Source organism: Lissotriton vulgaris, chromosome 8, assembly GCF_964263255.1.
Source record: "Lissotriton vulgaris chromosome 8, aLisVul1.2, whole genome shotgun sequence".
NCBI lineage: Eukaryota > Metazoa > Chordata > Amphibia > Caudata > Salamandridae > Lissotriton > Lissotriton vulgaris.
The window spans coordinates 1537844428-1537871378 of NC_141696.1; the positions used below are offsets into that span (position 1 = coordinate 1537844428).

The 26951-nt window shown below is 42.2% G+C and overlaps 1 protein-coding gene across 2 annotated transcripts in view; it reads left to right on the forward strand.

The window, feature by feature from the left end:
• The window catches only part of LOC147700314 (uncharacterized), a 97725-nt gene that overhangs the window by 23496 nt on the left and 47278 nt on the right, over positions 1–26951 (forward strand). For both annotated transcript variants that reach the window (XR_015299399.1, XM_086935688.1), the window contains exons 2-4: positions 3810–3920; positions 9599–9713; positions 25174–25266. Coding sequence is in view for 1 of the 2 variants with exons in the window: in XM_086935688.1 (XP_086791814.1) it covers positions 25197–25266 (70 nt within the window). In the remaining variant the exon portion in view is untranslated. The remainder of the gene's footprint in view (positions 1–3809; positions 3921–9598; positions 9714–25173; positions 25267–26951) is intronic.

The window sequence follows — 26951 nt, forward strand, 5'->3', positions numbered from 1 at the left end:
CACCACCATGTCCACCACCATCACACCCACCTCGTCCACCACCACTACTACCACCACCATGTCCACCACCACCATGTCCACCACCACCACGTCCTCCACTACCATGTCCACAACCACCACGTCCACTACCAAGTCCACCACCACCATGTCCTACTCCACCACCATGTCCACAACTACCACGTCCACCACCATGTCCACCACCACCACCACCATGTCCATCACCCCCACCACGAGGCCACTACCACGTCCACCACCACGTCTACTTCCACCACCACATCCACTACCACCACCAAGTCCACCATGTCCACCACTAACACCACACCCACCTCCATCACCACCATCACGTCCATTACCACGTCCACCACCACCACGTCCACAATCGCCACCACCACCACATCCACCACCACTACATCCACCATGTCCACCACCCACCACTACCACATCCACCACCACATCCACCACGTCCACGACCACCACCACGTCAACATCCACCACCATGTCCGCCACCACCATGTCCGCCACCACCTTGTCCACCACCACCATGTCCACCCAACACTACGCCCACCAACACTACGTCCACCACCACACCCACCTCCACGTCCACCACCACCACACCCACCACCACCACCACGTCCACCACCACGTCCACCACCACGTCCACCACCACGTTCACCACCACGTCCACCACTACCACCACATCCACCACCACGCCCACCACCATGTCACCATGTCCACCACGTACACCACCTCCACATCCACCACTTCCACGTACACCACCACCACGTCCACCACCACCACGTCCACCACCACCACGTCCACCACCACCACCAAGTCCACCACCACCACCAAGTCCACCACCACCACCAAGTCCACCACCACCACCAAGTCCACCACCACCACCAAGTCCACCACCACCATCATGTCCACCACCACTACCATGCCACCACCACGTCCACCACAAGGCCACCTCACTCTATCTATCGCCCTCACTCTATTTATCTATCTAGCTATCTATCGGCCTCACTCTATCTATCTATCCCCTTCAGTCTATCCATCTATCTATCACCCCCACTCTATCTATCCATCTGTCACCCTCACTCTCTCTATCTCTCTATCTATCTATCTATCGCCCTCTATCTATCTATCGCCCTCTATCTATCTATTGCCCTCTATTTATCACCCTCTATCTATCTATCGCCCTCTATCTATCACCCTCTATCTATCTATCGCCCCTTACTCTATCTATCTATCGCCCTCACTCTATCTATCGCCCTCACTCTATGTATCGCCCTCACTCTATCGCCCTCTATCTATCTATCGCCCTCACTCTATCTATCTATCGCCCTCACTCTATCTATCTATCGCCCTCACTCTATGTATCGCCCTCACTCTATGTATCGCCCTCACTCTATGTATCGCCCTCACTCTATGTATCGCCCTCACTCTATCTATCGCCCTCACTCTATCTATCTATCGCCCTCACTCTATCTATCTATCGCCCTCACTCTATCTATCTATCGCCCTCACTCTATCTATCTATCGCCCTCACTCTATCTATCTATCGCCCTCACTCTATCTATCTATCGCCCTCACTCTATCTATCTATCGCCCTCACTCTATCTATCTATCGCCCTCACTCTACCTATCGCCCTCACTCTACCTATCGCCCTCACTCTACCTATCGCCCTCACTCTACCTATCGCCCTCACTCTACCTATCGCCCTCACTCTACCTATCGCCCTCACTCTACCTATCGCCCTCACTCTACCTATCGCCCTCACTCTACCTATCGCCCTCACTCTACCTATCGCCCTCACTCTACCTATCTATCGCCCTCACTCTACCTATCTATCGCCCTCACTCTACCTATCTATCGCCCTCACTCTACCTATCTATCGCCCTCACTCTACCTATCTATCGCCCTCACTCTACCTATCTATCGCCCTCACTCTACCGATCTATCGCCCTCACTCTACCTATCTATCGCCCTCACTCTATCTATCTATTGCCCTCACTCTATCTATCTATCGCCCTCCCTCTATCTATCGCCCTACCGCTATCTATCGCCCTCACTCTATCGCATCACCACAACATCACTCAGCGCCACCACAGCATCAATCTGTGCAACCATTTAACAACAACTGGTTCACATATGTTCTCTCAATGTTTCAAGCTTTATTACAAATGTCACATTGACTGAATGGGTACATCTCGCACTAGGGCGCCCCCTACAGTGGGTACGCGTCGGTGCCATCCGCACCGTACAAGCCTATGTTTGGGAGACCCAAGCCTGTGTCCAAGTCGTAAGGACCCCCAAAGGCAGCTTCCAGGACGTTTTGCGAGCCGGAAACTTCGTCTCGATCCGGCTGTCCAACCCGTGCATCGTACTGGCTCGGTCGGAATTCGCCTCCATTGCACGGCACGGTTTGCTTAGGGACGAGGCGTACAGAGCGGCTCGGATCCGGAATCAATTTGGTCGGCGATTTTGCATTTCTCGCATCGTACTTGCTTGCTCGTACCGCTGTACAAGTCGGACATAGAACAAGCGTATGGCTCGTTCTTTTCATGTCCGGATCGCGTTCGGGGACCTTCCGAGCGAGATCGGAATCTGCCCCTGTGTGTTATGTTATTGTGGGGCTGTTTTACTTGTAGTATGTACAGTAAATAATTTTATACAAATGAATTTATATATAAATTGATAAAAAAAAGAGCTTTCTTGATAAAATAAGATATGAAAACAATATTGACTTGTGGGACAATGATGTTGTCTTTTATCTAGGATGTACCACCAATGTTTAATTAATTCATAGGAGAGATCTGACGTTATTGTTTCTTGACTACTGCTCCCGTCTACACACCTCTTTAACTCACTACTGTACAAGTACTGGCTCATGTATCCCATTAATAACTTCCCATTACTGAGTTAATTTATATTGTGCTTACACTGCTTATCATCTCTAGTTGCAACATTCCTATATCATGCAGAGAAAGAAAGCTGGGGGTCAGGTCTTGGCAGGGCTATGTTCTGTGCAAGGGATACTGGACGGAATTGATGTGGTTGGTTTGTAAAAACAAATCGCTAAATATCAGGCAAGAATCATATTCAAAATGTTATGCTGGGGCCCGTTCATGGCAAGAGAGTTATGGCTTGCACCAGGTCATGCAGAATTGCAAAATGTAGAGGTTGTATACCTTCCATATAGACCTGCTTTCGGTAACTGTCATCAAAAGATCAATGTACCATAAACCGCGATGGTGCAATTTCATTATCTGTGCTAATGTTTCACAATTGATTGTTGTGCAGACTACTTTCCCTAACAAAACCCACGCATATCTGGCACTGCTGGACTCCAGACATTCAGGGCTTCATTTGTGTGGTTAGTGTGCAAGGATTTATGCTTTTCCGTGTGGGAAAAAGAATAAAATATTAAGCATATTTTTTTAAATCGAAAATAGCTCTACATTTGTCATAAGTCTTCCTGCTGCACTGAGATATTGATGCAGCTGTTGCTCCAATACATAGCCTTGAATATGCCAAAAACATTTAGTTTGTATGGGGGCCCAAAGAGGGATGTGTTCTTGAACAACCTGTTGGCTTAAAAAAAGTCTCCAGCACAGCAGTTCGCCGGTATCCTGGCACTGAGAGTGTTAACGTCAAGTGAGGGCCACTTGTCAGTCTTCTTCAAGAAGTTCCTGCCTCCCCTTTGTGTTTTCTATTTTATTTGAGGCTCTTTCATACACTCATGTTTCACTTTTTCCTATTCTCTTTTTTTAATCACAAAAAAAATAATTATTTGTGTTTTTTGCAGGAATGGCAGATATCATATCTTTTATTTTATCAGATGTCAAAGAAGAGGCAGAAGAGTGTTTGATCAATCATCAAGACCCTCAGACACAGCAAAGCATTGATAATCTTACAGGCAAGTAAATGCGCCTGATAGTATTTGCCAATGATATTTCTATTGCAATCGGGCGCTTAGTGGGGCTTTTTTTGTGTGGTTAAGAGTTTGTGGTTGATTAATGTTTCTCTGAAGTTCTTTGTTAGCTCCTTATTGCTCTCTTTGTATTGGATTATTCTTGGCAATCACCAGCGCTGTCCATGACTCCAATCCCCCTCACCTTTATACCACAGCACCAATGTCTGACCATGTTCTTATATTTTAAAAGATGCAAGTCCTGTGCATTAACGGCAGTTGCAAAAGCAAATGCAAAATGATAATATGCATCACATATATATAATGTACATTTATGAGTCTCGGTTTCGTAAAGCATTCTGCCCCTGTGTTGGGAAACCATTTCACAAAGTATAATCTGTGTCATATTTGGGTTTTCACAGTTTTGATAAAATTGAGGGGCATTTTTTAGGGATAACAACTACAACACTCCCTGTGGCCCCCTCTGGTCTCCATCACTTCTTCCTACATGTGCACCCCTTTGACTCTCAGCACTGAAAGGAGCCACCCCCTGATCCTGTTCTGCCTCCTTGTTCCTAACAACGCTAAGGCACTTTTACCAGTTGCCTGGAGTGGTGTCCCAATAGGGGTACCATGCTGGATAACTGTAGGAAAGTAGTATCTGCTTTCATGGTTTCCGAACTTTTTGTCTGGTGTCAGTATGTTTGACTGTAGTTTGCTGGAATCCTGCTAACCAGGACCCCAGCATCTGTGCTCTCTCTCCCAAACTGGCTTTGGTACGTACTTTGGTACTTCTACAGTTGGCTACTGATGTACCCTTACAAGTCCCTAGTACATGGTACTTGGGTACCCTGGGCATATGTACACCCGGGGTCTCCCATGGGCTGCAGCATATATTGTGCTACCCATGGGAGTCAACTTATACTCAGACTACAGGCCTGCCATTGTAGCCTGTGTGAGATGGTGCTTGTACCTCTCACAACAGATATACGCTTCCTAATATCTTAGGTCACTGCATTAAAACCTAGAAGTCACCCCTATGGTAGGCCCTTCAGACCTGAAAGTAGGGTGCTTGGTTATAAGCTGAGGATGCCCCATTCTGAGCAGGACACCCCTACAAACCCCAGAGCAGATTCTCCAGACTTTGTAAGTGTGGTCAGCCATTTTAAGATATATAGTGAACATCAGTCATTACGAGACATCTAACTATATAATGGCTGCGCCATTCCTGGTCATTTTTGGTATCAAACATGTTGGAATCATACCCCAAAACCTATTTTGATGTTGAAGGAATGATCCCATTTACTGGAGGGCCCTTAGAGGAGCCACCTGTACTGCCTTTCCTGGTCTGCCAGCAAGCTAGTGCTGCCTCCGACCACAGACCCTGTTGTACCTTCCTCCTGCTGAGCTGAGCTTGAACAGGGGAAAGTAGAATAATAGGTTTCCTGTCACAGGGAGGTGTGACCACCTTCCAGACAGGACTTGGTGTATTGGGCTGAGGTGGGGGCGCTTTCCGGTGCCACCAGACTGCATTGAATTGGACCTTTCGTTCCGAATTGCACGTTATTTCCCATTCAAGGAGAAAACAGGTGTAATCCCCAATATCTTATGGGGAGAAATATCACCCCGTATCGTCCATCCTGGCCCCAGTATCTCTTTGTGGAGGTAAGGTGAACTAGCAATAGGTCCCTACGATCAGAAATTAATCATCTTCTCAATTTCTTTTCTTTTTTTTTTAAACCACGTTTTATTGAAAAATACAGAAGCATCAACTGTAGACACATCAATACAGCAGAAAACGTGATTGATAATAAGGGAGATATCATCAGTAAAATTGATTCATCAGCACATTTCCCGATTGCACCAATGTTACTACTCATGATTATCAGCCCTACCACTTTTGTTCTACAAACGGTCAATCCAGGCCCTCTTAGGTTTTCCATGGTGTCCTTATCTTGTCCCACTTTTTTGGGATGCCTCGTTCTACATATATCTATTTCTCCGCCAGCATACACCAGTCCATGCCAATTATCTATGAATGACTTTCAGAAGCAGTTGCCACTACACAACCTGACTGTTTGGTCTTGCCACTAGAAGTCCTAGAGTCCTGTTACCACCCACTTACATCATCTCTATGTTTGTGCAGTTAGTCCTGATTGTACAAGATACCGCATTAAGAAAAGCCCAATGCTCCCAACTGCTCACCTCCCTTGGTCAGTGTTTGAGAACCTTGGCACTTTGCCCCCCACTTTCCAGAATTTCATAGTAATCGTGATTACCCCTCTACCTCTAAAACAATTCCATCCTACTTTTAAGTATTTAGCACAGGACCACATTCAATCCCAAGTGGCAACTCCCACATTATATGTCTGAGACAGTTGTCCCAGTCTCCAATTGCCTGGTGGCTATGCTGCTCCCGTCTACACACCTCTTTAACTCGCTTTTGGGCAAGTACCAGACCATGAGTTGGATTAATAACTTTCCATTACTGAGTTAATTTACAGCGTGCTAACACTGTTGTCCCAAGTGGCTTCATTCCTATATCTTAAGTCTTCACGGATTGCATTGGGATAAGCTCTTTACAGTTCTGGTTATTTTTTACTCACTGCTTCTATCGCAGCACTCTCTTGCTGTGACCTGTGAGAGGCTGGCTCACCATATACTACAAAGGGGTATAGTGTGTAGTGAGTCCAGTGGGTCTCCAGAGGTTGTACAGAGGCTAAGCAGATAACACTAATGCTCCCTTTTGTGGTAGTGTGGGCAAACAGTTAGGCTTATTAGAGGGCTGTGTTAATGCATCGGTTGTACATACAGTAGCAATAAATCGGGGACACACTCCATGAATTAATCCAAAACTAAATTTATGAAAATTGTACTTTGGTATATTTATTCACGAAGAACACAAACCTTTCATAGAAGAAAGTACTTTTTAAAATAATAATACTTTTCAGTATCAAAAGTGGACACTTCGCAACTTCATTCTTTGCAATGTTATCCTATGGGAAGAGAACAATAATGCAGTTTTGCATTTAAGTACAAAATTTACAGTTCCAGTCTTTGGGTTGGAGGTCAGCAGAGACCAAGGTTCAGGTAAGAACAAACATTGCACCACTAGCAGTGCAGGGGCGGCCAGGTGCAGAGGTCAAATCTGGAGATAGGGCCTAATGTTAACCAGTAGAGACTGGGGGTGCTCGAAGTCCCGCTGCTTGCAGGTAAGTATAGTGGCTGCTGAGTTCAAGCTTCAGAGGTTTAAGCAAGCACAGGGGGTAGCCACAAGGCAGCCCCAAACATACACCACCAGCGGCACAGGGACGGACATTTCTTGGGATTTTCAGGGGGCTGAATTTGCCAATTGTGGAATAGTTTTGGAGAAGAAGCACTGGCACAGGGGACTTGGTTGGCAGGGACCCAGTGCACTGCAATCGAAAAAACATAATTTTCCAGACACAAAGTGAGGGGCTAACCATGTCTAAACAGGCACTGTCTCACATGCCCCATAATGATGCTGCATATCGACCTCTTTTCTCTTCTGTCCTTTGCTGTCCTACCTGTGTATCCACGTTCTTCTGTTTTGACATACTCTTCCAGTCAGATTAGATGAGAAAGAACCACACATGTGGTTAGTGAGTAGTATTAGACTCTTCTGGTTCCCACATTGCGTTGTGTATGTTTGTGGTACTGATCCTTATTATCTGTAGTCCCTCCTTGTAAAATTGCTGCTTCTTGAAGGATACCCCCTTTGCTGTTCCATTATTTTCCCGTTATTTTATTTTTGTGGTCCTTCATTGGTTGATTGAAAGGGTTAGCATTCCAGTTCTACCCTCCCCCCACCCCCATGATTTTCTCTGGCGTGTCCCTGTTTTTGTCTGCCTTTATTGTGTATCTTTTGCTGACTGTTAATAGTAGCTATTCCAGGCTTCTTCCAGAAATAAGAAAAGGATAGGCACTTCCTTCATGTTGTATTCTCCACTTAACCAGATCTGTATATGCAAGTTTCAGCGTTTTCACTAAAGTGCAGCAAAGATTTAAATTGGTCTTGGGCCTTTTTGATAAAATCAGGAAACCGCTTTATTGGGTGACTTTGGTATGTAGGCACCTCCATCTTTCTTACATGTTGAAAAGCATTTTTGCCATGGTTATTGAACAAAGATGCAATCAACAATTGATGTTGCTCTCGGCGGAGGGGGCGCTGCCAGTGACCGCTGGACCCTCTTGACTGTAAAAAATATTTTTGGGGTTCAGTTTGTTTCTTCTCCAGTCCCCCTGGAGGAGCACTGCGTAGGTCCCTCTGCTCTTTATGGGAAGCCCAGAAATCTTAATGTCTTTCAGTAAGAGCAGCTTTCTGCATCTTCTGCCTTAATTGCAGCCTTTGAGCTTGTTTTTTTATATTGAGGACAGTGTGTTTTAGGGTTTTATTACTTCTTTGGAGTGTGTCCACGTGACTCTGTTTCTGTGAATTTTCCTACCATTTTCTGCACATCAGTGCGGAGCAAACTAACTGCAATGATTGCAGTATCAATCTTATTTTCTAAGGCCTGTGCATGCCAGGAATAATGTCCTTTGGGTTGCCCTCGTCTCCTTGTACCTTTTGAGGTTGTAACGCCCCATCTGCATTACGTGTTTTGTACAGTGCATTATATTATTGCTTTAAGTGGATCTCTGCGCTTGACCTTATCCCATGGTGATAGCAATGGAAAAGTTATGATATGTGGACATTAAAAGTAGATAGTTGTTTCCATATATTCCAGGGGTGATACCTGCAACCAAAAGACGTGTATTGTAAAGAGCCATTTCACTTGCAGCTGCTTTCCAAATTTTAAAATATGCTACCCCCAGTTTATTGGCGTTGGGCATCATGATCCCATGAGAGCTGCTACCCTCTCAAGACCCACAGGAGCAAATCTAGGGGTCAAGGCTTGACAGGGATATGTTCTCTGCGAGGAAGAATGGACTGAATAAATCTAACTTATAAAAATAAATCGCTAAATCATATTCAAAATTATCTGCTGACATCTATTCATGGCAAGAGAGTTATGACTTGCACCAGTAACTTCATTAGTACATTCAGAAATGCAAAATATAAAGGTTTTATACTTTTCCTACAGACCTACTTTCTGTCATCAAATGAGCAGCGCAGCATAAACAGCGGTGGTGCAATGTCATCATCTGTTCTAATAGTTCACAGTTGATTGTTGTGCAGACTTGGCTCCTTAACAAAACTCACACACATTTTCATGGTTAGCGTGCCAGGATTTATGCTTTTTCTTTTGAGGAAAGCAGTAAAATATTATGCATATGTTTTTTGATTGAGAATAGCTCCACACTAGTCATAAATCTTCCTTCTGCACTGAGATATTGATGTAGCTGCTGCTCCAATACATAGCCTGGGATATGCTAAACACATTTGGTTGGTGTGGGGGCCCCAAAAAGGGATGTGTCCTTGAACAACCTGTTGGCTAGCTTATTAAAAACAAAAATCTCCAGCACAGAGGTTCGCATGCATCCTGGCAGAGAGAGGTTTAACATCAACTGATCCTGAGTGAGATTCACGTGTCAGTCTTCTACAAGGAGTTCCTGCCTCCCCACTGTTTACTATTTTATTTGAGGCTCTTTCATACACCCATGTTTCACTTTTTCCCCATTCTCTATTTTTTTTGTTTAATAATTATTTGTGTTTTTTGCAGGAATGGCAGATATCAGATCTTTTATTATATCAGATGTCAAAGAAGAGGCAGAAGAGTGTTTGATCAATCATCAAGACCCTCAGACACAGCAAAGCACTGGTGATCTTATATGCAAGTAAATGACGCCTGATAGTATTTCTCAATGATATTTCTATTGCAATCAGGCACTCATTGAGGCTTCTTTTTAACCGCAGAGCTGCGGCGGTTATTTTTCCCCTGTGCGGCTTTTTTCTAAAAGCCGCGTTACATGACGAGCTCAGCTCGTCATCCGCACACGACCACCGTGGCTGATGACGAGCTGAGCTTGTCATCAGCAGCGAAGGGGTTAAATAGTCAGTCAAGAGTTTGTGGTTGATGTTCTTTGTCTCCTATTGCTCTGTTTGTATTGGATTATTCAAGGCAATAACCCGTGTTGTCCATGACCCTAATGCCCCTCACCTTTGTCCTACAGCACCTTCTCCTGACCATATTCTTTTATTTGCAATAACAAATGCAAAACCATAATATGCATCACATAATAATTATTTACATTTATAATTCCAGGTTTTGTAAAGCATTCTGCCCTTGTATTGAGAGACAGCGTTACAAAGTATAACCTGTTTGTCATGCTGATAAAATTCAGGGGTATTTTTCAGGGATCACAACCGCAACACCTCCCGCTCTCCCCCTCTGGTCTCATCACTTCTTCCTACTTGTGCAGCCCCTTGACTCTCAGCACTGAGAGGAGCCACCCCCTGATCCTCTTCTGCCTCCTTGTCCCTACCAACTCTAAGGGACCTCTCATAAGTTGCTCGGAGCTGTATTCCGCTGTGTATACTGCTCTGGATAACTACAAGTTTTGCTGTGTCTCTGGGTCCAGAATTATTGGGTATCCAAACCCAGAACCCAATCATTACAGGCTGGGAGACCACAGCCCCCTAAAAATCAGCAGAGCTGCGGTGCTGCAGGCAGCCGCTGTGCACGGTCTCTACCGGCTCGCATATGTAAGAACGGGTGTAGGAAGCTGGCTCTGTATATACTATACCAAAGTGAGGTATAATGTGCACAGAGACCAGTGCATCCCCAGAGGTATAACAGAGGATAAAGTAGACATTACTTTACACTCCAGTTAGTGGTAGCTGGGTTGAGCAGTCAGGCTTATCAGAGGGTAGTGTGAATGCATTTGTTGTGCACACTCAGGCAAGAACTGATGTCACACGCTCAAAGACTGAATGCAGACCATTTGTTTGCATAAAAAGTTGTTACTCTGTTATTTTTATTAGTAGAACCAACAATCACTTACTGCAGGTAAGTTATACAGTTTGCAAGTCTGGCAATACTTTTCAAGAACGCAATATGGTTTTGTAATTTCAGTAAATAGTTTACAGTTTTAAGAAAGCTTTCTGTATATATCAAACAGTTACAGTTTTTAGAGTTTTGCAATGCTAAAGGTAGGCAATGTAATATTTCAGTTCAATGTATTCCTATGGAGGAAAACTAGGTTAGTGACTTACAGGTAAATACCTATTTTGTAGTCCAGTTTCAGGCTGGTAGGGTTTAGGGTAGTGTTGTATGTGTAGTATAGGGTAGTGTTTTAGGGTTTAGGGTAGTGTTGTAGTGTATGTGTAGTGTAGGGGGTAGTGTTTTAGGGTAGTGTTGTAGTGTACATGCAGTGTAGGGGTAGTGTTTTAGGGTTTAGGGTAGTGTTGTAGTGTAGGGGTAGTGTTTTAGGGTTTAGGGTAGTGTTGTAGTGTAGGGGTAGTGTTTTAGGGTTTAGGGTAGTGTTGTAGTGTATGTGTAGTGTTTTACGGTTTAGGGTAGTGTTGGAGTATATGTGTAGGGTAGGGGGTAGTGTATTGGGGTTTAGGGTAGTGTTGTAGTGAAGGGGGTAGGGTTTTAGGGTTTAGGGTAGTGTTGTTGTGAAGGGGGTAGTGTTTTAGGGTTTAGGGTGGTGTTGTAGTGTATGTGTAGTGTAGGGGGTAGTGTTTTAGGGTAGTGTTGTAGTGTACATGCAGTGTAGGGGTAGTGTTTTAGGGTTTAGGGTAGTGTTGTAGTGAATGGGTAGGGTTTTAGGGTTTAGGGTAGTGTTGTAGTGAAGGGGTAGTGTTTTAGGGTTTAGGGTAGTGTTGTAGTGTATGTGTAGTGTTTTACGGTTTAGGGTAGTGTTGGAGTCTATGTGTAGGGTAGGGCGTAGTGTATTAGGGTTTAGGGTAGTGTTGTAGTGAAAGGGGTAGGGTTTTAGGGTTTAGGGTAGTGTTGTAGTGTATGTGTAGTGTAGTGTTTTAGGATTTAGGGTAGTGTATGTGTAGTGTAGGGTAGTGTTTTAGGGTAGTGTTGTAGTGTATGTGTAGTGTATGGGGTATTCAAGTCAAGTCAAACATTTACTTTATTTGGTTAATCATAACCATAAAGCATACATATACAAAAAAGACTTCCATAAAAATAGTAACAAGTTAAAAGTTCATTTAAATAAAATGTGTCTTATTGTTTGTTGATTTAACCACTTTGTCTCAGGCCTTATCTATGGTCTGTTTCGGCTTTTTGAATCTCAGACTCTACAAAATTCATAAATTTTACCCCACGGCATGCTAAAATGTTTGAACCTCCTCCCAACCAGCTAATCACAGCTTGCCTGCAAGTGCGAATCTGTAGCATGTTAAAAATTGGTTTCAATAAAATTTTTCTCTTTTCTTTTAAGGGAACACATGTACACAGGAGATGGCACAGTGTCTCACTGTGATAATCACATAGTCTGCATCTTTGTCCCTGATATGCGGCCTTCCAAGATGGGATCAAGTCTTTGGAGGAGTGGTCACCCATTCTGAAGGCCATGTATTTTCTTTTTAAAGATAGCCTAAAGTGCGCCGTGAGGTACAGTTGTGGTTTTAAACATTTGTACGAATTTAGGATAGTCCATGCGTGTCGTCGTTTGGCCAGGGTCTTTTTATCTTCAACCAAAGAGAGGGCTTTTGTGTTTAGCTTGCAGATCTTTTTAAAGGCGGCTTCTTCTGGAGGGTTCTTCCAGATCTCTGCCATTTTGAGGGTTTCCAGTGATGCTCGCAGGTCGTAGCCCCATGAATTAGGTTCCTGTTGGTCGTATTGTTTTTTGATTTCTCGCCAACATAAATTATTTAAGGATCCTGTCTCTGCCATTCTCAGTTTCCAGCACCACTTAACTAGTGCTGCTTTCCTTTGGTATATTTGATTTTGCAAACCAAATTCCAGCCTGATTTGTGCCGGGGCCGTTCCTTTGTGTAGGAGAAACACAGATTTATATATTTTTGTCTGTAGTGTATTTGAAATGTCTGATTCTTTTCCGTGCCATATTTCCAGTCCGTATGAGAGAGTGGGTAGAACTTGAGCTGCCATTACTTTTAGTAGGTGGTCATATGAAGGGCATTGCAATTTCTTTTGGAGAACTTTGTACGCAAAGCTCAGTGATTGTGCTTTTGCTGTGATTATTCTTTTTTGAGTTGACAGTGACATGTTTTTGCTTATTGTGACCCCTAGATATTTATACGATTTTACTTCCTCTATGTGTCTGCCATTAGTGAACCACTTAAAAGAACTTTTACTGGCGCCCGCCAATCTCACCACTTTTGTTTTTTTGATGTTTAGTTCAAGGCCTTCTCTCTCAAAATAATCTGTTAATTCCACTATTGATCTTTGTAGGCCTATTGGTGTTTGACTTAGGATTACAATGTCGTCCGCATATTGGAGGAATTGAATGCTTTCGTTGGCCAATTTGGGCGGGTGTCCATTCACGTTCTTAAGTTGATCTTTCAAATCGGCCAAGTATATGTTAAAAAGGGTTGGGGAGAGCACGCAGCCATGTTTAAGGCCGTTGGTTATTTTTTGTTCTGCCGATATTCTTCTTCCATCTCCCAATTTTACTTTTGCCCATGTTCCGCTGTATTGTGCCATTATTGTTTCCAATAATACTTTCGGAAGACCCAACTGTTCCAGTTTTTTCCATAGGCGACTTCTGGGCACTCGGTCGAAAGCGGATTTCAAGTCTATATAGCAGGCTATTAATCCGGTCTTCCTTTTCACTGCGCCTTCGATTAATAGTGACAGAGCGGACAGATTGGTTAAACAGCCCATGCCTTCTCTGAAACCGGTTTGGAATATGGGTATTATTTTGTTGTCCATTGTCGTAGAAGGGACAGAATACAAGATGAAAAGAGCTTTGCCTCCACGTCGATTAGAGCTATTAATCTGTAGTTCCCTGGTTCCATTCTACATCCACCTTTGTATATTGGATGGAAGATGTTTCCTTGCCAGGACGGTGGGATCTTTTTTTCTTTGTGAATGTAATTAAATAAAGGTGTTAGGTATGTTGCCCAGAAGTCGGTGTCATATTTGAATAAGGCGTTTGGAATTCCGTTCGGCCCAGCTGCTCCTTCCGCTTTTATTTTCTTTATTAGGCCAGTTAGCTGTTTGATTGTTGTCAGCGGCATTTGTTCATCTTTGTCGATATTGTCCTGTCCATCAATATTTCTTTGTCCAAGGACTAATTCTTTTTGTTCTATGCCGTTTTTTGAATTTTTGATTATTTCTCTTTTTGTTGGGAAACTCTGGATGTTATACAGGTTATCAATATAAGCGGCCCATGTTGTTTCACTTATTCCTATGTTCAATTGACCACCAGCTCCTTTTGAAAGTTTGTTTATTGTATTCCAGAATTCTCCGCTATGTGGCAATTTACTGGTCCTTAACAGCTCTTCCCAGATTTCCTCTGTGTGGGATTTTTTAGCTTTTCTGCACTCCTCTTTATATTCTTTCCTCATTTTTTGTAAGTCGTTGTTGTCTACTTTTTTTCCTGCCTTGTTTTCTGCTGCCTTTTTTCTCTGTTTTTTCGCAATTTCCCTTTTCATATATCTTAGTTTAGTGTTATACCAAGGCTCTGTGTTTGCATTCGGACCAAGAGTTGCTGATGTGTTTATCGCAAATTTTCCCAGCACGAATTTATGTAAATTTTCCCATTTAGTTATGGGTGATTGATTTTCGATGGCCTTTGTCAATTTTTCGTGTTCCAAAACTGCGTTCATTATCTCCTTTTTTACTGGGCCCTTACTTTTAATTTTATTCAGTTTATATATTTCCGGTGTTACAGTCAGATATTTTAATTGTGTTTTCTCCTCAATCTTTTTCCTCATTATTGTCTCTTGTGGGGAGTGATCACTCTCTGGTCGGCTGTGAATCCCGAAGCGGTCTATGTTTTTTCTTAATTCCTTACTTATTAAGGTGAAGTCAATTGTAGAGTTCCTTTTGCCACTGGTGAAAGTGGTCTTGGCGGGTATGTCTCCTTCCGTATTACCATTTAGGATTGATAAGCCTAGAGGTTCCAGATCACTCCAAATTTTCTGGACGTTGTCCTTGGTTCGGTTGGTTTTTATTAGGTTACAATTGAAATCGCCCGAGACAAATATCTCATGGCCTTGATAAGTTCTGTTTAGAGTTTTTATCAAATTTACTACTGTTTGGGCTTTTTTCCCTTTTGTGGCCTTGTCTGGGTGGATATATAGATTTATAATTAATAACTTCCATCCGGGTTTTTTTTTTGCTTACTTTAGACTCTACTTTGATCACTTGTATCCAGTTCTCCCCTGATTCTATCAGTTCAGTTTCCCAGTCTAAGTTGTTTGTGATGAAAATGGACAGGCCACCCCTTGGATGTCCGTATTTTGCTAGTTTTTCTGCCATTGTGTGATGTTCCTCGTATCCCAATATTTGCCTCGGGGTTATGTTCCAAGTTTCTTGGAGTAGTATTATTTCAAATTTGCTTAGGTATTCTATTGTCTCTTGGTCTTGTGACATTTCTTTAAAACCATGTACATTCCATGAGCAAATCTTTATTTTTGTTTCTGATTTTGCAAATTGATTGGTATTTTGTTTTTGTGTTCTTTCCGCCACTTTGGCTACATCAGGATCGATGGATGTTTAATGCCTGTGCCAACCAAGACCAGTCTTTGTTTTCCTTCGAGCCCTGATATTGCTGATTTATTTTAGTGCTACTCAGGTCTTGTTCAGAGATTGATTTACTTCTTGCTCCCCTCAAGATTGTTTGTGATGTTTCTTTTATATTGTTCAGTTGAGAAATCTTGCTTTTTAATAGGGGGAACGGATATTTTGTTGCGGTGTGACGTTCTACAGTTATTCCCCATTCTGAGAAGTGTGACCTGGTTGAGTAAATAAGTTCTGCTATTTCTTTAGATGCCCAGGTGGTACTGCTTATTTCTGAATTCATATTTTTGTGTCCTTGAATGAATTCTACAGCCTTCAGGTCACTTGTTGTGATTCCCCTTAATTTTGGTATCTCTTCGATTAGTCGCAGGATGTTTCCCCTGTTCAGCGTATCTGAATTCCCTTTTGTTTGAAATTCCGGTTTAAATAGTAGTTTACATTCTGTTACCATGCTTGCTGTTTCGGGGTATCGTGTTTGGAAAACTCTCCTTTTTCCCTCTGCTGGGTCAAGATGAATGTGAGGTATGTTGTCAAATTGGTGGACCGTAGTTATCTGGTCTACTCGAATGTGGTCTGCCATAGATGCTTCTTTTATGGAGGGCTTTTCACCTTGATTTATTTGTGTATTGCTTACATTTTGTATTGTCTTTTTATTTGGCTCAGGTTCATGAAGGTCTCTGCAAATTCTTCCTTTATTTCCTGCTGTAATTATCAGACCCATATTTGGTTCCTTCGCTAGGTCTGCCTCCGTTTTATGGCTTTGATCTTTTACCATTCTTTCCTTAATTGAAGGAAGGTTTCCTCCCGCCAGCCAATTTAAACCTTTACGGGTCAAAGTTTCACGTTCCCTTTGTGACTTATTTTCATGTGTTTTTTGTTGTTCTATGGCCTCTCTTTGATTTGATTTTAGTATGTCGCTTTTGTCGTTAACTTTGTTTGTGCTTGATTTTTCCTCATATTCCGGTTTTCTCTGTTCACTTGGCATTATTTTGATCTGGTCTGGGGATTGTGTTTGGTCTCCTACTTCGTCTGATGTAATTCCTTTAATGCTTCCTTTGTTTCCTTCTTCGTTGATACTGGTATCTGTGATTTGATTAATTGAGGCCTCTTTTGTCTTTTGTTCAAAAATGGCAAAGAATTGTTTTGCCTGTTTATTTTTTATAGCATTTTTTCTTGCCTTCCTTGCCCGTTTCCGCTGTCTTTTGGTCAGGGGTTCTGACATGCCCGATGAACCCAATGTTTTGTTTTCTTCCGTACGTCGCTTTAGTGGTTTATTGTCATCTAAGTCATTTGAAGTTTTTACTACTTCTATGTTGTGAATAGTTCTATTTGTTTCGGTTTTTTCAGTTTTGCTGGCCTCTGTATTGGGGTTATCACTTTTGTTTGTTTTCTCACGGGTTGCCGCTAATATTTCTTTCAAAATGTCTGGTAATGAAACCAATTTATCTATTATTTCCTTGCAGACACAGTTTTGTTCTATTAGTTTCCCTTTCCTTTGTTTTTCTTCTTCCTTTTCTTTTATAAGGTATAATGAAATTTTTTCCAATTTTAGATTTATTCCCGATATATGTGATGCCATTAGATTCATCAGATCTACCTGCACATCGAGTTTGTTCGATTGGAAATTCAGCGCAGTGATTGATTGTTGTAAGCTTTTTAGGAGCACGTCCCCCCAGAGTATATGTTTTTCTTTTGTTTGTAGCGGCTGTGCCCCAGTTGATCTGGTTGGACTTTCTGAGGAAGAAATCGTTATATGCTGATCTTCTTTTGTTATGTTCTTTACTATATCGGAGACCTGGCTCTTATCGGCCGGTTGTCTAATTGGGTTTGATGTTAGGATTATTGGTGAGGAAGTTTGCTTCCTTGGCTTCCTTTTTTCTCCATTATCTTTCCTTTTATCGGTGTTTTCGAGTTTTTCCGATTTACTCAAATTTTCGAGACTCAGTTGCATTGGGTCGGCCTCCTTGTGTGTGTTTTCCTCAAGCATTCTCCGCAGTTCTGATTCTTCGAAGATGGAGAATGATTTGGACCACTCTATCTTTTGTGCGCTTTTCTGTAGATTTATTCGGGATCCCGACGTACTCTGATTAAAGTTTGCTGGACTATTTTTGTTAATCTCGTTAGGGGTTAAATTTGATGTTAGCATTGTTTGATTGCAGGTTGCATGGACTTGTGCCGTGGTTTTGACCAGCCAATTCTTTATTGTTGATTTTTCTTTGAGATTGGGACTCATACTTTTTTCCGAGTCTTTTCTCATCTTGCGTTTTTTACTTGATGGCGTCGAGTGGTTTACATTTTTCGGGTTATTTTGAGGTTTTGCACCCTCACCATTGCTTGATATTACCGCCCCTTGCTCTTTTGTGAACTGAAAATTATACTTCACTTTGTCCCTCCCGAACTTGAAAAGCTCTGTCGTGGGGATATGTGCCTGATCAGGTTGGTCGCTCCCGGTTGTCTCTTCTGAATTGCTTTTGTTCCCTTGTTCTTTTTTCCCCTTTGTGGCCAACCTTCTTTTTGCTTTCTGTGTTCGAGGCTGTCGAATTTTTCCTGACCTCATCTTCCAGCTACAAATTTTCAGGGATGTTTTTTCCTTCCGGCTCGTATTCTGTTTTCTTTGACCCAGACTCCTTAAGCCCGTCTGCCGCCGCAGCGGCAGCTGCCGTCAAGGGAGTACACTTGTCAGTTGGATTGGATTATACCCAGTATTCGTCTCTCACCTCCTGAGGCTTTACCTCTGCCTATTGAGCTGACTCTGGCTGTCCTCAGCTCTCCGAGTATCTCGTGGTTTCTCCGGAATTCTCCTGGTAGATGCTCTAGAATCTTAAACCCCTCGTGTCCCCTCCAAATTCCTTCAGCCCCTTGGCTTCCTTACTCCCTTGCTCCTTAGTGTTCCTTAATGCACACAGGGCCCAGCCCGCCGCCCTGGATTTTCGCTGCTGCTCCACCTTCTTTCCTGGGGGGCACTTGGTATTGTCTTTTGTCTTTTATTGGGGTCTGTACTGCTTTCGCTGAACGTTAGTTTTCTTTTCAGGCAGCCATGCCTGTACTATTGTTTAGCTCGACGTTTGCTTTTTATTCCCCTGAATGATGTCCCCAGCTCCGTCTCCTTCAAACTCCCTCGGCCCCTCCCGGTCTCTGAGTCAAGGACGAGGAGAGGGAGGGCAGGCCCCCGGTGACCAAAGCCCTTAATGCGGAAGCGTGCACGGCAGCCCAAGCTCTGCAGACAGAGCTCACAGAACTCCTAAACCGGCAGTCTCGGATTTCTTAAGTTCAAAATGTCAGTTTGTCTGTTTTCTTTTTAACGCCCCCCTGTATTGGGTATTGTTTTAGGGTTTAGGCTAGTGTTGTAGTGTATGTGTAGTATAGGGTAGTGTAGGGGGCGTGGAGGGTAGTGTTGGTGTGTAGTGAAAAAAATGTTTAAAAGAATATGTATGCGTAGTAAAAACCTGCGAAGTAATGCCACTTTAATGGTTTTCATTGATTTTGCAAAGTAATGGAACGCGTTATAAAATACTGCTAATTAAAGGCATTTGCGAAGTAAAAACTTCGTAAAAAAAGCATTCTAAGTGATGGCATGCTAAGTAACATCATACATTCCCTTTAGGGTTGTAAGCCCTGCTAGAGCTGTGACTTAACTGAGGATTGCGCTGGCACTATACAGTGCTTGTGATACTAAAAACATTATATATATGATGAAATGCCCATGCGGCAAAGCCTATGTTGGACAGACAGAGCGCAAATTCAAAACCAGGTTAACTGAACACAAAAGTAATATAAGAACAAAAGTGTTAAAATCAGCCGTCGCCACTCATTTCATTGAACACAACCACCAAATCAACCAAATTAAAGCATGTATATTGGAAGTCGTGGAAAAGAATGAAGAAACAGACAATAGAAAAGCCTTGTTAAAACGTGAAAATCACTGGATATTTCATTTACAGACTCTACGTCCACATGGAATCAATGAACGGACAGAATTTAGTTGTTATTTGTAATCAGTGTCAACTATATATACATTTGGTATTATTATGGTGCTGTACATTTTACAGTGTAATTAAGATTCCGCTGCATTGTTTACATTGACTCATTTGCATACCACAAATACACTGAGCAATAGTAGCCTAACAGAACCGTTTATAGCCTGGCCCTTTAACTGATGCGCGCGATTCTTCATAAACAAAGCCCAACCCACATACGTCACACGCCGACTTTCACCACGAGGAGAGCAGTCGCCCCCAGCGCGTTTTGATTTTATACAACAGTGCATTCCAGGTAAGAACGTAGACCGTGCGTAAAGTATTTACCCTGAAAGCGACTTTGAACGCGTATAGCCTACTGCGCGAGCTTCTTGAATTAAACACTCAGATGAATCCTTCGGGATACGCGTCAAATGCAGGCATGTTCACGTAAAACCACTTATGCCATTGGCATTATGTTTTGGGATTAGATACTATGTTTCAAACCGCACACTCTAGAAATCCAGTAACAATCTAGCGCGTAACATTCATGGGTATAATGTAATCACTATTACCAGAGAGAATTAAACAAGGACCCCCTGGGTAGTGAGATACGCAGACTCCTAGGGCAGGGTAAGAACCAGTATGAGAAAAATAACCTAGGCCGTCAGCAGGAGTTAGTGAACAATTTGTCCAGACTATACAGAGAGAGAAACAATGACTTGTGATTCTATATTAAAAATATATTTAATTTGCATAGATAAAAATCATATAGTAACTACAACACGTTGAAACTATATGATACAATAAAAATGACATAACACATGATAATTACCATAAATAAACAAAATATGTAAATCATAATCAGTACAGTTAAAAACAATTCATACATAAAGTATAAAATATAAAAAGGTGACAACAGAACTCGACGCGCGTTTCGGCTAAAAAACCGCCTTCCTCAGGAGTCATTGGATGCAAACTCTGAAAATACATTGTTGTAAGAAAGACATACATCAGTAATCTAGCGACCAATTAATATAATAACAGAAAAACTACATTCTATTTCTAATGTTAAAAAAAGCAGTCGTAAAAGTATAACAGTTTTGCATTTCTTATTACTAAAGTCACGGTTTTACTCAAAACTGACAGTTCTGGACTTATAAATTTGAACACTAAAGTCATATGATAGACAGATATTTTCTTAGAAATATTTTCTACGTGCTCAGGAAAGTAACATTTAAGGTCTTTTGATGCAAAACACATAAATACTTTCTCCTAATGATGATATAATGTCTACAAAAATAGCAATAACAGATTATTCAAAACATAAGCTAGCTGATATTGGTAATTCATAGACCAACTTACAGCAAAAGAATTTTGTTCTTGCTTAGTATTTCAGAAAGTGAATCTTCTCACAATTTCATAATCACAATGGGGCCACTTGATAAAGGCTAATTCCTGTTTGATTAAAAGAAACATCCAAATGTATAAGGTAATGATAATTAGTGGATCACTTTTGGCACACATGGTTGTTAAGTGTACATAACCCCTGAACTAAGCAAATGAAAATTGCGGGATATTTTACATATCATGTATACAATACCCAGATTGGATCGGAACCGCAACCTTTTACCTCCAGGTTCAATGCTGAGATTCTATCCTGAGGCTCGATTTAGAGCGCCATCTTTGACTAGGTTACATGCCACTTTAATTGTTACATCGAGCCCTCATATCTTGTCAAATTCGTAAGATTGACAACAAATGTAAATCAATGGATGGAAACGTCTTGAGAATGAGCTTATTCCTTTTATTTTTTGTAAAACAGCCATCCAATTAAACATCTATTTGTATTACTCGCCATATCGAAACGGACTGACTTACATTGCGTAGTCCGTTTTTGCTTTTAATCATGAACAGAGACCTTAGTCCGTTGTCACTGCGTCCTACTATGTCAGTTTTGAGTAAAACCGTGACTTTAGTAATAAGAAATGCAAAACTGTTATACTTTTACGACTGCTTTTTTTAACATTATAAATAGAATGTAGTTTTTCTGTTATTATATTAATTGGTCGCTAGATTACTGATGTATGTCTTTCTTACAACAATGTATTTTCAGAGTTTGCATCCAATGACTCCTGAGGAAGGCGGTTTTTTAGCCGAAACGCGCGTCGAGTTCTGTTGTCACCTTTTTATATTTTATACTTTATGTATGAATTGTTTTTAACTGTACTGATTATGATTTACATATTTTGTTTATTTATGGTAATTATCATGTGTTATGTCATTTTTATTGTATCATATAGTTTCAACGTGTTGTAGTTACTATATGATTTTTATCTATGCAAATTAAATATATTTTTAATATAGAATCACAAGTCATTGTTTCTCTCTCTGTATAGTCTGGACAAATTGTTCACTAACTCCTGCTGACGGCCTAGGTTATTTTTCTCATACCCATCACTATTACCAGAGCCAGGTATTATGAACATGCTCGTAGAAAGTGTATTAGTTACACTGTATACTATATATTAGGTTTCAGCCAGACTATTGTTTGTTTTTATACTTTGCATGTAATTACACGTACCGTTCAGTGATAGATGCAATCTTTGTTCCACAGATTTCCCTGATGAAGGCCAAGCGGCCGAAATGCATTGGAATATATGGAATGTATTCGTTTGAAAAATAAGTTGGATATAAAATGCAATTGTTGAATATATTTATCTTCAGATTGAAAAATTCTATGAAACTTGCAAGCAACAACCTCAATAAGTATGAATAAAATACCCAAGAGAGTTGAACAAGAAAACAGCCTCTGTTGAAAACGTTATTGTTCATAACCTTGCTGATAAATTCAGCACCCATCTGTCTGTGCCCTATGTGACACTTGCACTGTAGAGTGCCAGCGCAATCCTCAGTTATTTCATATACTCCTGAGCGGGGGTATACATAGGAGCACGACCTACGCCTCAAATTTAAAGACAAACCAAGTGCAGTGCACAGCTCCTATCTAAGAGAGCTGTGACTCACCCATGCCACAGGCAGTGTTGGTGGGCATGGCACCCAGGGATGGGTGCCATGCCGACTCTTCAGTTTGGTCCGCACCAGAACACGCAGCCTGCAGTGGCGGAGTGTGGGTGTTCGGGTGAGGGGTTCCTGAGGGTGGCATAATACATGCTGCACCCCCCCAAAGCCCTCCCTGGTCACAAGGCCCTTGGTGCGTGGGTACCTTTTACAAGGGACTTACATGTGGCCCAGAGGTGTGGCAATTGTGGAGACAAAAGTACAGTTTGGGGAAAGAACAACAATCCTAGGAACCTGATTGGCAGTTACCCAAGGCACACACATAGTATCGTTGGCATCTGATATTGGGCAAAACATTAGGGGGTAACCATGCAAAAAGGGGCACTTTCCTACAATGAGAGTAGCGGAAGAAGCTCCCGTCTGGTAAAGAAAAAGAATGACTTCCCTTCTGCTGCCTTTGGCCCCCTTCTACCTGCCCACTGGCAGGAGAAAAAGCCCCCACAGCTTTTTTATCACCTGCTCAAAGCAGGCAATACATGTCTGCAGATTTGGGACCGTTGTTTTCCTCAAATGGGGAAAATCATGCATAATTGGACTTGTTTTACCAAATTGCATATGTTATTTCCCTTTCCAGGGAAAACAACTTGTAATCACTGTGGGGAGATACAGCCTGGTATCCTATATTCCGGCCCCAGGGTCTCCTTAGAAAGATAACAGTAACTCTTAATAGGGGCCTAAGAGCAGAAATTAGCCATTTCCCAGCTTTCTCCATTTTATTTAAACCTCTTTTTATTGAAAAATACAAAAGCATCAGGGGTAAGCGCATAAATACAGCACCACACTTGATTGATAGTATTGGAGATATTGTCAGTGAGACAGATTCATCAGCACACTACTCCATGGCTCCAATGTTACAACTCATGGTTACTGGCCCTAAAACAACTTTTGTTCTCCAAGCAGTCAATCCAGACCCCTGTAAGTCTTCCTTGATGTCCATATCTTGTCCCACTTTTTGGGGCAGTCGTGGGGTTGGACTGTAATAGCATGAACCTTGGCTCTAGTGGAAAAAGAAGACTATTACCGGAAAGCAAAATGGTTGCAGCTTCCCACAATAGAACGCAGCATTCTGCTACCCTTTTTTTTAGTATTAATTTAACTGTACAGCATTGAGTTCTGCTGTGAGTTTTAAAGTGAGGTAATTTTCCATAAATACAAGCATTAGGCTGGCCAATACCTTGTTTCATCTGTTGGCTGATTGTTGAGCCCTTAGCTCTTTCCCCCTGCACTGACTCACTGAGAAGCCTGTGACTACTCGGCCAAGTGCAGAACGGGTCGTATTTAGCACCGTTTTAACAGCCATAGTAGGATGTGCCTCAGGACACTGGTAGCAAATGACCTGAACGACCACAGATGGAGCCCAGTAGCACCTGTCTGCTCTGTGGCCTCCCCTCTTCTGACAGGTAACTTACATTCTATTACTTATTATTTTGTTGTTGGTGGGTATGACATACTATTCAGATGTGTGTGACAGTGTGTACTTCACCACAGACCAACAGTGCTTATAATTATATACTCTGCAGCTTGATGCTTTGACACTCTCCTTCATTGTTCACAACACTGTGCTCAGTTATTGTCCATTTACGCATCACCTGCCTTTCCTAATGGCCTTTTCCCCTGCATGATGTCATTGCATTTCTTGTACACTGCCCCAGTGTTTGCATCTAGCTGACTGGAACTGTTACCTGGGACATGAGTGGCTACTCGCTCCTGCTCCAAGTGCAACATGACTCCGAGTTCTCTCTCTTTAGGCAAGGTGGCTGTGTATGCTTCGCAAGCACATCTTCACGTGCTGACCCGTCCATGTACTTCATGAGGTTTGCACCTCTCTTGCACAGATACAGCTCACACGGACTTTCACAGGCGCTCCTAGCTGCTTACACGGCTCCAGCATTGATGCTGCTCATGCCGGGACTTACTGCATATATATTTCAGGTTATACCATCCTTACCTGAGGTTTGGCATAACCAAAAGTCTGTGATTGGTGTTTCTACAATTAAGGTATTTGCTCGACTGCAAAACCTTGAGTCTGTGTCAAGGGTTCAAAACACTCTCATTTATTAACAGCAGACTTGAGTGTAGAAGGGTGCAACATATTCATCAGCCTCCGTTATTCCATGTTCCATGAAATGCATCTCAGAATTGTGATGGGACGGCATAAGGGCAGCACTAGACCACTGACCTTGTACAGTAAAAGACCTTATTGTGCCAAGTTTCTACAGATGTAGGCCTCATTCCTACTGGACTGGACAAACTGAAGACGTCCAAGTCTGCTACAGTGTTTGTCTTTTTTCAGTCATTGGTCATTTTTCTAATAATGGGGGGGAGCTTGATAATTCCTGTCCCTTGGAGATTGTGGTTTTAGTATCTTGGGGACATTTATCTTTTAAAAAGAGACACAATTGTCAGGTAAATTTACACAACACTTTGGTCTGAGGCATGTGGGATATGAATAAAGCAATTTTAGACAAAAATTGAGTTAGTTTCTATTTTTGTCTAGCAGGAAAACATGCACAACAGTCTTTTCCACTTCAGGAAGGTTCTCTGCTGCCATATCTCCACAAAATTGTTCATATTATTCTGTCTATCGTACAGGGGATCCAGTTGCTGTTTCTGGGATGAAAAAAAACACTACAGGCGACAGAACACCTTTCCAGCAGGAGGTGGAGGATGAAGGAGGAAACCCGGGTGAGTTGCTTTTGTTAGTCGGCTGAGGGGAGGTGGGCAGCTGGGGGGGATCAACTCATAATTTGTTCAAGACATAAAGGGACAATCCTAGCTAGGAAATAGCCCAGCACTGCAAACCCTGTGCAAATAATCATCAAACACGGATCACTTCTAAAAGCACCCCAAATGTTTTGTGAATCATGAGCTGTGCATTTGAGCTAAAAGACAAGAAGTGATATATGGATTTGAGGTGTAACGCAGCATCCATAACATCATCAAGAATACAGTTTTCACATTTTAGAATCCAACAGCTAAAGAAGATAAGCATATCCTTAATGAGAAATATACATTTTATAGAGTGACCCGCCATTCAATATTCCACATAAAGTGTAATGTGACTGCAGGCGTTATCCATGATTTGAAATATACTCTTGTTTTGTGACCTGTCATGTTACGTCATCACACGTTGACTAAAGGCCACAGAATGTGAGGGTGAGCAGTAGACAGATGAACACAAAGACCAATTTAGGACTCAGCTAAAATTATTATATTGGTGTATGTGCACCAAGCTAAACCACCAGTTGTTCCTGGCCGTTGTTGAAGGTACGAGTTGTAAGTTTCCTCTGTGTACCTTGTTGTACTCCTGCTGTAGTGTTAAGGATTGTGGTGGGAAGGGAAGTACCTGTCATTCGTTGGTGACACTTGCTGAACTCCTGACCATGCTAACCCCTCTTTATCCTTTATCTGTAACAAGCACAGGCGTCACCACAGCTTAAAGATCAATACTCTGTGTACACCACTATAAAGGTAGTACTACCCTACATCTCTACAGCCCCACCATATAACGATAACACAAATAGTACAGCTCTCATTTCATGTGCAACACTACAGCATGTTTTTAATAGTTAAAGTCTATAGTTTGTGGTTTCACTAAAACCATGCAAACATTTACATTTTAAATAGCTCTACAAATAAAATTAACAGTGAGCACATTTTTTATTACACCTGCATAGTCAGGAGAATTTTGTACCCAAATAAATATGAAATTTCTTGATGGTAGCCAAGGCTGGCATAGTTAACGTCCTTAATTTAATCCCTGCAGCTGGACGTCCACCCAAAATGAATGGGACATCAGGCTACAAGGATATATGCTCCTCCTCCTCACACTGCTGGACTTCTAAGACCAAGAAAAGATCACATGGCTGAGCAGAGGCCATTGTTTTTCCCTCTTCAATTCAAGTGATAGTTGGAAAAACACAAATGTAATCGCTGTTCCGTGTCATCTTCTTTTGCTGCTCACTGAAGTTGTGGCCTTTGGAAAGAAAGAAAGTATGCCTTTGCGAGCTTACTAGGGGAGCAGCTGAACTCTAGTATTGCAGTGTGGCAGAAATGTTCCTGGTGCAGAGCAAAGATCCCTTTTTAGGTCGAAGCCTGCATTGCAGGGCATACCCTGCTGCAGGCAAAGAGATATTGTGAGCAGGGGATTTCAGTATGGCATGAATCCATGCCCCTTTTTTCCATTGGCAGGCCTCTGGAAACAGTGGCCTGCCATTGGAAAAAGCTCCTGTTTAGCAGATTTGTCTGCTCTGGATCCCACCTCTCGAGGACTCCATGACCTGCCTTACGGTAGCATGACAATATTTTTAGAAATATTGCCTTGGCAACCATGAGGCAGGTCAGGGAGTCCTGGAGGGGCGGGATTCAGT